This window comes from Chlorocebus sabaeus, chromosome 25 (assembly GCF_047675955.1).
Source record: "Chlorocebus sabaeus isolate Y175 chromosome 25, mChlSab1.0.hap1, whole genome shotgun sequence".
Classification (NCBI taxonomy): domain Eukaryota; kingdom Metazoa; phylum Chordata; class Mammalia; order Primates; family Cercopithecidae; genus Chlorocebus; species Chlorocebus sabaeus.
The window spans coordinates 82,388,138-82,401,571 of record NC_132928.1 but is presented as its reverse complement, the minus strand read 5'-3'; the positions used below and the strand labels follow the sequence as shown (position 1 = coordinate 82,401,571).

The window sequence follows — 13,434 nt, the reverse complement described above, 5'->3', positions numbered from 1 at the left end:
ATTCATCTGGCCTCTCTCACATAGCTCTGTCTACTTGTGCCTTGACAATAAAGCTTTTTAATTAAAGAGAAGGCACAAGCCTCAAAGTAAAGGCAGGATTGGTGACGTGGCATCTGTAAAACTGCAGCTTCAGGTGCGCTTGTGTGGGAACATTAGCTGTGAGGTATGTAGCCAGTATTTGTTATTAATTATTAAAACGCCAGTGTCTTAAAATGCTTTACTTTGTCTTTGCGTGTTTTTGGTAAACTAGAGAGACTCAACCTCATTCGAATTCATTTGCATTCACATGTTTTCTTCAGTTGAAGACAATGCAGTGGAGTAAAAATAAATCTGCTAGAAATTACTCTTAATCCTAGGCGTTGTCATAGGAGTGTATGACAGGAGATCCACTCATCTGAGAGTCCTGTTATCATTAAGGTGGTGGCTATGAACTTTAACATACTTACTAATAAAAAGACGAAGATAAAAATTGTATGTAATTTTATAATTTAGAATTTAACATGAGCTATATCTAAAAATGGACATTCTGAGAATAACTTTAGGGCTTGTTTATAGTTACGATTAATACTATTTAAAACAGGTTAAATTAGATTGAAAAGCTCAAAAGAAAGGCAAAATAAAATATAACAGGATAACAGGATGATTATTCAAGATTTAACAACATATGATTAAAATCAACTTACTGGGCCAGTAACGATTGGTTTTATAGCATGAACACCAGGTGAGGAACAACGCAATTCTGTCCTGGGTGAGCTAGTGTTTAAAAAGATGGGAAAGAATAATTACAGGTGCATATGAGATTAATAAAATTCCCTTACTATTTTTTAAGCCTAAAAACTTCAATTGTATACTGATAAGAGATATTTTTAAATATTTGCAATATTTTACTTCTATACTATATTCAACCTGATTTTGTCTTGCTTTTCATGTCTACTTAATGAAAGAAAATTTACATTAAATCACAGCCTTGAATCTGAATGTTCACATTGTATGAATGAATTAAAAAATATATACATACATTGATATTCATGACATAAATCTTACCTTTTATTTAGCACAAAACAAAATTCTGGCACACTCCACTCAGTAAATAATGTTCCTTCATACTCTAACTTAATCTAAAAAAGAAAACAAGAGTTCGAGCAAAAAATATGATTCAAAATTTTCACCTCAGGGTTCAGTTGTAGGATTCAATTTTCTGGTTCCTAATTATTTAAAGAAAGAATAACTGAAATTCAATTTCCTTTAAATTGTACAAAGTAAGCTGACAAAGAAAAGGTAACTTAACCCATCTGGGACACATTAGCAGTCACTCCAAAAAACTATAAACTTTTAATTTTATTTACTTCAGCAATAATCCACTGGCCGGCTGCGGTGGCTCATGCCTGTAATCCCAGCACTTTGAGAGGCTGAGGCAGGAGGATCACCTGAGGTCATGAGTTTGAGACCAGCCTGGCCAACATGGTGAAATCCCGTTTCTACTAAAAATACAAAAATTAGCTGGGCGTGGTGGCACACGCCTGTAATCCCAGCTACTCAGAAGGCTGAGGCAGGAGAATCGCTTGAACCCAGGAGGTGGAGGTTGCAGTGAGCTGAGATTGCGCCACTGCACTCCAGCCTGGGTGACAAGAGCAAAATGCCATCTCAAAAAAAAAAAAAAAGAAAAAAAAGAAATAATCTATTATGTATCTAAGAAGGGACTGACACTCTGGTAGGTTCTGGGGATTAAAAAAAAAAAAGACAAATGAGAAATGATCCTTCGCTTAAAAACAAGTCACTTTTAATTCTGAGATTCTATTATTTACACATTACTGACTATTAACATAAGTTTCATCACCTTTTTCTTATTTCTAAAGCTACTATTTTTCCTGCCTCTCTATTCTTTCATTTAGAAGTTCTTTCTTTCCCCTCCTGAAGTATACCAATCCACTTTCTAACATTATCAGTCTTAGTTTCAGCACTATTCCTCTTCTTCCACCAGAGCTGGAACCCAATTTTACCTTCTAATATTTGTGACACAAAATTATATACACATACATAATATACGAAGATTGCTTTGGTGTTTTAACTCGGAAAATGGAGATTATAACAGGTGGTAAACCATTTCATAGATCTGATATTATAGGATAGTGTATAAGAAGAAAAAAGAGAAAAATTCATGAGAAGATAAAACATAACTTTGAAATATATTAAGCAAAATTTGATAGAATTGCTAGAAGAAATTTCAAAAGCCATAAATATAGTGGTAGATTTTTAAACACACTTTTCTCAAATTAAATAAACTTGGGGAGGGGAGGGAAACATAGTCAAAGACTTAAAAAATATAATTAGTAAGTTTTTGATATGTATGTTAAAACTATATACATTCCTAAAAAGTTTTTTCTTTCTTTTTTTTTTTTTTTTTTTAATAGAGACAGGATCTAACTATGTTGACCAGGCTTGTCTCAAACTTGTGGCCTCAAGTAGTCCTCCTACCTCAGCCTTCCAAAGTGCTGGGATTATAGACATAAGCCACTGTACCCAGCCCCTAAAATTAAGCAATATAAAATATATACATCATTTGCAATCTCACATAGAACAATTGCCAAAACTGACCATATTTACAAGGAAAGTTTTAACCAATCTTGAAGAATTACTATCACATATACAATGCCCTTTGATATTAGTGAAATAAAATTAGAATTTCTCATAAAGTTAGCCAGAAAAAAAATCCTAAGATATTTGGAGTCTTTGAAAAAACAAACAAAAAAAACTTACTTCTAAATCATTCATAAGCAAAATCATAATGTAAAGTATAAAATGTTTATGAATAAATGGTAAAAGCATTTAATATTATAAAAATTTGTGGTATGGCCAGGCGTGGTGGCTCATGCCTGTAATCCCAGCACTTTGGGAGGCTGAGGCAGGCGGATCACAAGGTCAGGAGATCGAGACCATCCTGGCAAACATGGTGAAACCCCATCTCTACTAAAAATACAAGAATTAGCTGGGTGTGGTGGCACGTGCCTGTAATCCCAGCTACTCAGGAGGTTGAGGCAAGAGAATCGCTTCAACCAGGGAGTTGGAGATTGCAGTGAGCTGAGATCACGCCACTGCACTCCAGCCTGGCAACAGAGCGAGACTCCTTTTCAAAAAACAAACAAACAAAAAAAATTGTGGCCAGGTGCGGTGGCTCATGCCTGTAATCCCAGCACTTTGGGAGGCCAAGGCAGGTAGATCACTTGAGGCCAGGAGTTCCAGACCAGCCTGGCCAACATGGCAAAACCCTGTCTCTACTAAAAATACAAAAATTGGCCAGGCGTGGTGGCACATGCCTGTAATCTTATCTACTCAGGAGGCTGAGGCAGAAGAATTGCTTGAACCCAGGAGGAGGAGGCTGCGTGAACCGAGATCGCACCACTGCACTCCAGCCTGGGTGACAGAATGAGACGGCAAAAAAAAAAAAAAAAAAAAAAAAAAAAAGAAGGCTCTAGATAAGATAATTTGAAAGTGAACAAACTCTGTTTTCAGTGTAAGATGATAATACAAGGACAATAGAGAAAATCCCCCCAAATAAAAGGAAGGATATAGGTAGAAATTTATAAAAGAAAACAAATGAAAGAGCATTGGGAAGGGGCTTCGGGGATGTAGTGTTTAAAATCTATTTAAATTTCCTAATAAACACAGAAAGAACAATTAGGATAGTCCCCAAAAACACTGGACAACAATACAGCAACCAATAGTAAAACTCACTTAAGCCCAGGAGTTCAAGACCAGCCTGGGCGACATAGGGAGACCCCTCTCTATAAGAAATTTAAAAATTAGCTGGGTGTGGTGGCACACACCTGTAGTCCCAGCTACTGGGGAGGCTGAGGTGGGAGGATCACTTGAGTCCAGGCGTTAAAGGCTGCACTAAGCTGTGATTGCATCACTTCACTCTAGCCTGGATGACAGAGCAAGACCAAGACCCTGTCTCCAACAAAAAAAAAAAAGAAAAGAAGAAGAAGAAGAAGAAAACAAAGAAGCGATTAAAAAATTATTAAGTGATTTAAGAGTAAGCAACAAATATGAAAGATAGGCACAGAAAATCCAATATACATTGGATGTATCTGTACATCCAGATACATGGGGGACTATAAAATCCAATACAGTATCTGGAGATCCTGAAGAAGAAAACCAAAATGCTTGGAACACAGCAATAACAGTAACTATAATTAAAGGACGATAATCTTCTTATAGTAATATTCTATAATTAAAGATTAATACACGAAATTGAAAAACTGAAATGAACATAGAATAAGATCATTGAAAGTAGAAGAAGATCATTGACTAAAAAATATGCAAGAGAAGGAAAAAAGAAAGTAGAATAAGATCATTGCCTGGCTGTTAAGCAGTAAGCTGAGTGCGGTGGCTCACGCCTGTAATCCCAGCACTTTGGAAACCGAGGCGGGCAGATCACGAGATCATGAGTTTGAGACCACCCTGGCCAACATGGTGAAACCCTGTCTTTACTAAAAATACAAAAAAAATAGCTGGGCTTGGTGGTGGACACCTGTAATCCCAGCTACTCAGGAGGCTGAGGCAAGAGAACTGCTTGAACCTGGGAGTCGGAGGTTGCAGTGAGCCAAGATCATGCCATTGCACTCCAGTCCGGGTGATAGGGTGGGACTCCATCTCAAAAAAACAACAACAAAAAAACATACAAACAAAAAAAAAAAAGCAAAAAAAGAAAGAAACCAGGCAGTAAAAGAGTAAATAAAAGAACAGGGCACCAAAGATGTTCAAAAGGTATAAGCACAAAGGTAACCACTAAAACAAAGATACAAACCTTTCTAAATATAGAAAGACAATTTTTTTTAAAGAAAAGAATCCAGAAGAGAAAGAAACAGTAAATATAACACACCTAAGATAAACTAATATGAGAATTGAGACCAAAGACATGTTACATAATTAAATGTGAATGGGCTTAACTCACACAGCAAGACCCAATACATGCTGTTCGAAAGAAATACCAGAAGAAAAAAGTGACCGAGAAAGACTAAAGTAATGAGAGAAAACCTCAGTGACTTTGGGTTTGCCAACAACTTCTTAGATATGCCCCAAAAAGCAAAAATCAAAAAAAAAGTTTGATAAATTGGACTTCATTAAAATTAAAAACTTCTGCTCTGTAAAAGACACTGTTAAGAGAATGAAAAGACAAGCAACAGACTGGGAAACAATATTTGCAAAGTTACTCATATCTGATAAAAGATTGGTATCCAGAATACACAAAAAAACTCTTAAAACTCCACAATAAGAAAATGAAAACCCATCTTTAAAAATGGGCAAAAGATCTGAACAGGCACCTCACCAAAGATAATATACAGGTGACAAAGAGAGGAAACGAGGTGCTGGAAAGGATGTGGAGAAATAGGAACACTTTTACACTGTTGGTGGGACTGTAAACTAGTTCAACCATTGTGGAAGACAGTGTGGCGATTCCTCAAGGATCTAGAACTAGAAATACCATTTGACCCAGCCATCCCAATACTGGGGATATACCCAAAGGATTATAAATCATGCGGCTATAAAGACACATGCACATGTATGTTTATTGCGGCACTATTCACAATAGCAAAGACTTGGAATCAACCCAAATGTCCATCAATGACAGACTGGATTAAGAAAATGTGGCACATATACACCATGGAATACTATGTAGCCATAAAAAAGGATGAGTTCATGTCCTTTGTAGGGACGTGGATGCAGCTGGAAACCATCATTCTCAGCAAACTATCACAAGAACAGAAAACCAAACACCGCATGTTCTCACTCATAAGTGGTAATTGAACAATGAGAACACCTGGACACAGGAAGGGGAACATCACACACTGGGGTCTGTCATGGGGTGGGGGGGGGGGGTTGGGGGATAGCATTAGGAGATATATCTAAGGTAAATGACGAGTTAATGGGTGCAGCACACCAACATGGCATATGTATACATATGTAACAAACCTGCACATTGTGCACATGTACCCCAGAACTTAAAGTACAATAAAAAAAAAAAAAAGAAAAAAGCAAAGGAAAGAAAAGAAAGAGAAAAAAAAGAGAAAGAAAAGACTCTCCATATCGTATGTCATCAGGGAACAGCAAATTAAAGCAACGAGATACCACAACACACCTATTAGAATTGCAAAAATCCAAAACACTAACAACGCCAAATGCTGGTGAAGACGTGGAGCAACGGCACTGTCATTCATGGCTGGTGACAGTGTAAAATCGTACGGCCATCTTGGAGGACAGTTTGGCAATTTCTTACAAAACTACACATACTCCTACCATATATCTAGCAATTGCACTTTTCGGTATTTACCCAAATGAGGTCCACATGAAAACCTGCACACGAATGTTTGCAGCAGCTTTATCTATAATTGCCCAAACTGGGAAGCAACTGGGATATTTTTCACTAGGTGAATGGATAAACTATGGTAGATCCAGACAATAGAGTATTACTCAGTGCTGAAATGAAACGAGCTATCAAGCCATGAAAAGGCACGGAGGAAACTTAAATGTGTATTGTTAAGTGAAAGAAGCCAATCTGAAAAGGTTACACACTGTTTGATTCCCACTAAATGACATTCTGGAAATGGCAAAACTACGGAGACAGTTAAAAGATGTAAGGGGCTAGGGAGAGGGAGGACTGAAAAAGGCAGAGCAGAGAGGATTTTTAGGGCAGTGAAACTACTCTGTGTGATACTATAATGGTAGAAACACGTCATTAAACATTCGTCCAAGCTCACAGAATGTACAACACAAAGAGTGAACACTAATGTAAATTACAGATTCTAGTTAATAATGATGTATCAATATTGGCTCACCAATTTTAAGAAATGAAGGACACCAATGCAAGATGTTAGTAATAGGGCAAAATGGGGAGGTTTTATGGGCTCTCTCTGTACTGTTTGCCCATTTTTCTATGAACCTAAAACTGGTCTAAAAAATAAAGTCTGTTAACTCTCACAAAAATTTTTTAAAAGGCATGGGCAAAAGTATACCAGAAAAATGGTCCTGTCCAAAAAAACAAAAACAAAAACAAAACTAACATAAAAGCAGGAATTGTGACTCTGATATTAGATAAGCTAGAATTCAAGCCAAAACGTATTCAAGATGCAGAACAATGAGAACTCTCCTCTGCTGCTGGTGGGAGTGCAAATGGTACACCTACTTCAGACAACAGTCGTGGGCCAGGTGCAGTGGCTCATGCCTGTAATCCCAGCACTTTCAGAGGCTGAGATGGGAGGACTACTTGAGCTCAGGAGTTTGAGACCAGCCAGGGCAACACAGCAAGACCTTGTCTCTAATAAAATAAAATTAGCTGGGTGTGGTAGTGCATGCCTCTAATAAAATAAAATTAGCTGGGTGTGGTAGTGCATGCCAGGTAGTTACTCAGGAGGCTGAGGTGGAAGGACTGCTTGAGTCCAGGAATTCGAGGTTACAGAGAGCCATGATCGTGCCACACACACCACCCTAGGCAACAGAGTAAGAGTCTGTCTCAGAAAAGAAAAAGAAGAAAACTGTTGTGTCGTTTCTTATTTGCTGTAAACATATCATTGCCTTCTAACACAGTAATCCCATTCCTAGGTATTTAACCAAAATAAAAATATATGTCCCCACATATGTACATGAATGTCCACAGCAGTTTCATCTGAAATAGCTCTAAGCTGGAAATAACCCAAATGGCTATCAACAAGAGAATGGACAAATGGTGGCATAAGAATGCAAAGGAATACTCAGCAATAAAAAGGAATGAAGTTTGTATATATGCAACATTATGGATGAATCTGAAAGCACTAAGTCAAGTGAAAGAAAACTGACCCCAAAAAGCTATATACAGTATGGTTTCATTTCTATGACTATCTAGAATATGCAAAACTATAGGATCAGGAAATAGATTTGTGGCTGCCAATGGCTAAGATGGGGAGGGTAAAGCATGACTGCAAAGGTATGATGAAACTTTTTGGGGTGATGTAAATGTTCTATATCTTCATTACTACAGTGATAATGCAACTGTATGCATTGCCAAAGGTTCATCAAACTATATGCTTAAAAGGAGTAAATTTCATTGTATGTAATTACTTCAATTAATTTGCCTTTTACAAAAGAAACTAAAGAAATATATAATCATAATATATAAACCTTATCTGGATCTTGGTTTACATAAACAAACAGAAAATGACATTTATATGACAATTGGTCATTTGAATACTGACTAGATATTTGATGACATGAAGGAATGATTATTAAGTGCTAATTAGTATTGTGGTTATGGTTTTTTAAACAACTTTGAGATATAATTCATGTCATACAATTCACTCATTTAAAGTGTACAATTCAATGGTTTTTAGGATCTTTTTATAGTTCTGCAACTATTACTGTAATCAATTTTAGAACATATTCAACATTCCACAAAAAAACTGCCACACTCCTCGGAGGTTACCACCCTAGCCCTGTCTCCCAGCCCTAGGTAGGCACCAACTTACTTTCTGTCTCTACACATTTGCCTATTCTGGACATTTCATGTGAATGAAATCATACACGTGGTCCTTTGTGAGAGGTTTCTTGCACTTAGCATAATGTTTGCAAGGCTTATCTATGTTGTAGCACATAAAAGTACTTCATTCATTTTTATTGACAAGTAATGTCCCATTATATACATGTACTACATTTTATTTATCCTTTCATTAGCTGTTGAACATTTGCATTGTTTGCAGTTGGGGGCTATTATGAATAATGCTTCTATGAACATTCATGTGCTAGTTTTTGTGCAGACATCATGTTTTCATTTCTCTTGGATATAAAACTGGAAGTGCAATCTGCAGAACACGTTGGTAACACTATGTTTAACTGTTTGAAGAGCCACCAGGCTGTTTTCTAAAGTGCCTGCACCATTTGACATTTGTCAGCAATGTAAGAGTTCCCATTTCTCCACATCCCCACAAACACTTGTTATTATCTGTCTTTTTGATTACAGACATCTGAGCGGGTGAAGTGGTATCTTACTATTTGATTTCCATTTCCCTGATGGGGATGTGCTTACTGGCCATTTGGATATCTTCTTTGGAGAAATGACAATTCAGATCCTTTGCCCACTTAAAAAACTGAGTTGTATTTTTATTACCAAATTATATCAATAGTAGTTCTTTATATATCTAAAAACAAGTCCATAATAAGATATATGACTCACAAAATTTCTCTCCTACTCTATGAATTGTCTTCACTTTCTTGATGATGTCCTTAGAAGCACAAAAGATTTTAATTTTAATGATGTCCAATTTATCTATTTTTTCTTTTGTCGCTTGTGCTTTTGAGAAACCATCGCCTAATCCAAGGTCATGGATTTTCCCTTATGTTTTCTTCTATAAGTTTTACAGTTTTAGCTCTTATATTTAGGTATTTGATCCATTCAGAGTTACAGTTTTGGATGTGGTCTGAGGTGGGGTCCACATTTATTTTTTTCATGTAGATATCTAGTTGTTTCAGTACCATTCTTTTTCCATTCAATTCTCTTGGTATCATTATCAAAAGTCAACTGACTGTAAATGGGAGGTTTCATTTCTGAACTCTCAATTCTATCGTATTGATGTATATTCCTATCCTATGTCAGTACCAAACTGTCTCAATTACTGCAGCTTTGTAGTAAGCTTAGTATTCAAATGACCAATTGTATAAATGTCAAGAACTGTGAGTCCTCCCACTTTTTCTGTTTCAAGACTGTTTTGTCTATTCTGGTGCTCTTGAATTTCCATTTACAATTTCCTATGAATTGCCATACGAAATTGTTAAAATAATTTATTAGTTCTAATAGTTTTTTTGTTACATTCCTTGGGCTTTCTATATAAAGGATCATGTCATCTGCAAATAGAAATAGTTTATCTTTCCCTTTCCAAAGTGCTGCCTTTTAGTTCATTTTCTTGCATTATTGCCCTGGCTGTGGTCATTTTTAAAAAGAGTCTTATCATTTAAAGGTACACACTGAAACATTTATGGATGAAAGGATATGTCTGGAATAGTTTCAAAATAATTCAGGAGGGAAGAAAGTGGGTGATAAAGTCAATGAAACAAGAATGGCCATAAGCTGTAATACTGGAGCTGAGTAACGGATATATAAGGACTTAATGTCCATACTTTTATGTATGTCTAAATTATACTAATTTCTATATTTTATGTATATTTAAATGTTTCACTTATAAAAGTTTCAAAGATGTAAGTTCAAAACACAAAACAAATTCTGTGGAAATTGCCAAGCTTACATATAAACCTTCCCAATGATTAACTTAAATGTAGTCAAGTGCCTGCCGAAAGTTCCCATTATGCTTACCAACTTCATGTTTAAGTGATTCAGTATTATTTAAACAGAAAACTGATACACGGGTTTCTGAAAAATTTACACAGAGTGGAGAAGGATTTTTTAGACATGCTTTTCATCAACAAGAGTCATGGAAAATCTCTGAAGTCTTCTGTACATTTAATATTTCCTTTCTCTCTCTCTTTTAGAGACAGAGTCTCATTGTGTCACCCAGGCTGGAGTGCAGTGGCATGATCATAGCTCACTGCAGCCTCTCCCTGCCAGGCTCAAGCAATCCTCCCACCTCAGCCTCCTGAGTAGCTGGGACTATAGACATGCACCACCATGCCCTGCTATTTTATTATTATTATTTGTAGAGATGGGGTCTCACCATGTTGCCCAGGCTAGTCTCAAACTCCTGGGCTCACGCGATCCACCTGCCTTGGCCTCCCAAAATGCTGGGATTTCAGGCATGAGCCACACCACCAGGCCCCTTCCTTTCTCTTAATATCACTTTCAAGCAAGCTGCAATATCATTGGTTTTGTAATATTACTCACTTGCCCTTTATCTACCTTTCTTGCTGATAATCAAACTCCAGGGTCCAATTTGCATTTCTAAAATGACATAACTGTTTTGGCGGTCACTTATGAATTAAAGATGGACCATTTCTGCCACCTACACAAAAATAATAAAGGAAAATTGAGATTAAAAAGGTGATTCTTAAAAAGACCAATAAGGCCGGGCGCGGTGGCTCACACCTGTAATCCCAGCACTTTGGGAGGCCAAGGTGGGTGGATCATGAGGTCAGGAAATCGGGACCATCCTGGCTAACACGGTGAAACCCTGTCTTTACTAAAAATACAAAAAATTAGCGGGGCGTGGTGGCGCACACCTGTAGTCCCAGCTTCTTGGGAGGCTGAGGCAGAAGAATCACTTGAACCCGAGAGGCAGAGGTTGTAGTGAGCCGAGATCGTGCACTGCACTCCAGCCTGGATGACAGAGCGAGACTTTGTCTCAAAGAAAAAAAAAAAAAAGAAAAAACAATAAAATGGTCCAACACATGGCAAAACTGTCCAAGAAAGGAAGATAAAGTGCGCAAATAAATTCTATTAGAGACATAAACTAGCTACAAACAGAGATTGAAATGGTAAGCAAAGATTCTAAACAAATGAATAGCAATAAATTTGAAAGCAAAATGGTAAAAGCAAATATATATTACACAGATTCCTCTTGCCTGGTTTTGAATATTACAAAGTTTATACAGCATGTGTTCTTTTCTGTATGGCTACTTTCACACACTATAGTGAGATTCGTCCATATTGTTCTGTGTCGACATGTGGACACAGTGCACTCATTTCCACTGCCGTGTAGTATCCCACTATGTGAATACACAGAAACGCATTTATTCCTCTATACTACTGATTGACATGCTTCTGGGTTGTTTCTAGTCTGGAGTGATTGGGAATAATGCTGTTGTAACCACTCCTATATAGGTCTCCTGGTGCTGGATGTATACCTAGGAGTCAAACTAGTGTGTCACAGGATACGTATCTATTTAACAGTATTGGATAACAGAAAACAGGTTTTCAAAGTGGTTATACCAACCTGCATTCCTTCTAGTAGTGTATTAGAGTTCCTATTGCTTTACATTCTGACCACCCCTTGTTATCTTCAGTCTTTTTAATTTTAGGCATTCTGATTGGTTTGTAATTACATCTCCCTGTAATTTTAATTCACATTTCACAAATTTTTCATAAGTTTACTGGTCATTTGTATATCCTTTTTTGTGAAATATCCCCTTAGGTCTTTTCAACCTTTCTTTTTTATACTTTAGAAAATTTTAAACAACATTGTAATGATGTGCTTCTTAAAGACGTGGTAGAATTCCCATATGAAACCATCTGGGCCTGGTTCAAATTATAAATATTTATTTTTTTATAAAGGGAGTACAACACTGATAGAAAACACAACAGAAACTGTTAAATTATTTAGTAAAAATTAACTAAAGACTCCTGATTCTAATTTACGGGTGATACCACACAGTGCTAGGAATTCATTTTTGTGTATTGTGTTCTCAGCCATGATCATTTACTCCTACGTAATTCTAGGCTATCCCTGGATTGCAGGAGCTGGAAACCAGGAAACCTTCCTCAAGGGTTCTGAATGATATTTACATTCCGAAAATCAGATGTGGACTGGAAATTGTGAAAAAGAGGAAGTCATTCGTTTTCCTCAAGCAGTGGTACCAAAAGTCCAGGTTTCAAAGATAAAAGTGGTTTTGGGGAAGGCCTCTATCCTATATTTCTATTAAGCACCATCCCCCACTAGGTACTGGGAGAGATTTGTGACATGGACACAAATTTCCTCCAGGTACTGATCTCTGGTGGCAACAGCAGTTTTTTGACTATTGATAAACCAAAAAATTAGTGGGGGTTTCTAAGACCCTTGCTTTCCTAGCCCTCCCAACAGTTTGGTGAGCACCTAATTTCCTGTAACAAATAAATTTCTGCTTGAAATCTAGAGTGGTTTCTGCTGTCCTCTGACCCCTGACTGCCACACGCTCCCTTAAAGGCAAGGATAATATGACAACTATTTAACAAGTTGTACAGCACAGGCACTGACAGTTCAAGCGAATACCAGGCAGCGTGCTGTCCAAGTGTGTACTGGCTGGATTCTGCCTGCCTTAGACAGCATCTGGAAATATGGAAGAGTATCTTAGGTTACAGAATCCCTGAGGATTGTCACTGCCACTTAGTGTTTGGGAACCAGGGAAGCAAGATGTTCTGCAAAGGATAGTTCCACACAATGAAAACTTTTCCTGCTCAAAATTTCAGTGGTATCCCCACTGAGATACACTTCTGTGGAGCAAACTCATGTATGAATATTGATAAAAGAATCTCATATAAAATAGTAACAATAGAACCTGAAAGCATATTGAAATACTACATTGATACTGTGTGGGGTTTTTCCAAAATCCAAGGATGATACAATATAAGTAAATATATTAATATGATTCACTATGATAACAAGTCTAAGGAGAAAACTCATAAAACTTTTTTCTGTAGACTGTGAAAAGGCATTTCACAATTCATTATAAATATCACTTATAGTGACTATTTTTACCATATTC

General features: G+C 37.0%; 1 protein-coding gene across 15 annotated transcripts in view; it reads right to left on the bottom strand.

The window, feature by feature from the left end:
• Nucleotides 1-13,434, bottom strand: part of CATSPERE (catsper channel auxiliary subunit epsilon) — a 178,293-nt gene that overhangs the window by 150,894 nt on the left and 13,965 nt on the right. For 8 of the 15 annotated variants that reach the window (XM_073011892.1, XM_073011898.1, XM_073011894.1 and 5 more), the window contains one exon: nt 684-753. In XM_073011892.1, coding sequence (XP_072867993.1) covers nt 684-753 — 70 coding nt within the window. Of the gene's footprint in view, nt 1-683; nt 754-1,044; nt 1,119-11,196; nt 11,387-13,434 lie in introns of those variants that run through there. The other 7 variants (XM_073011900.1, XM_073011904.1, XM_073011896.1 and 4 more) reach the window with 2 other exon arrangements.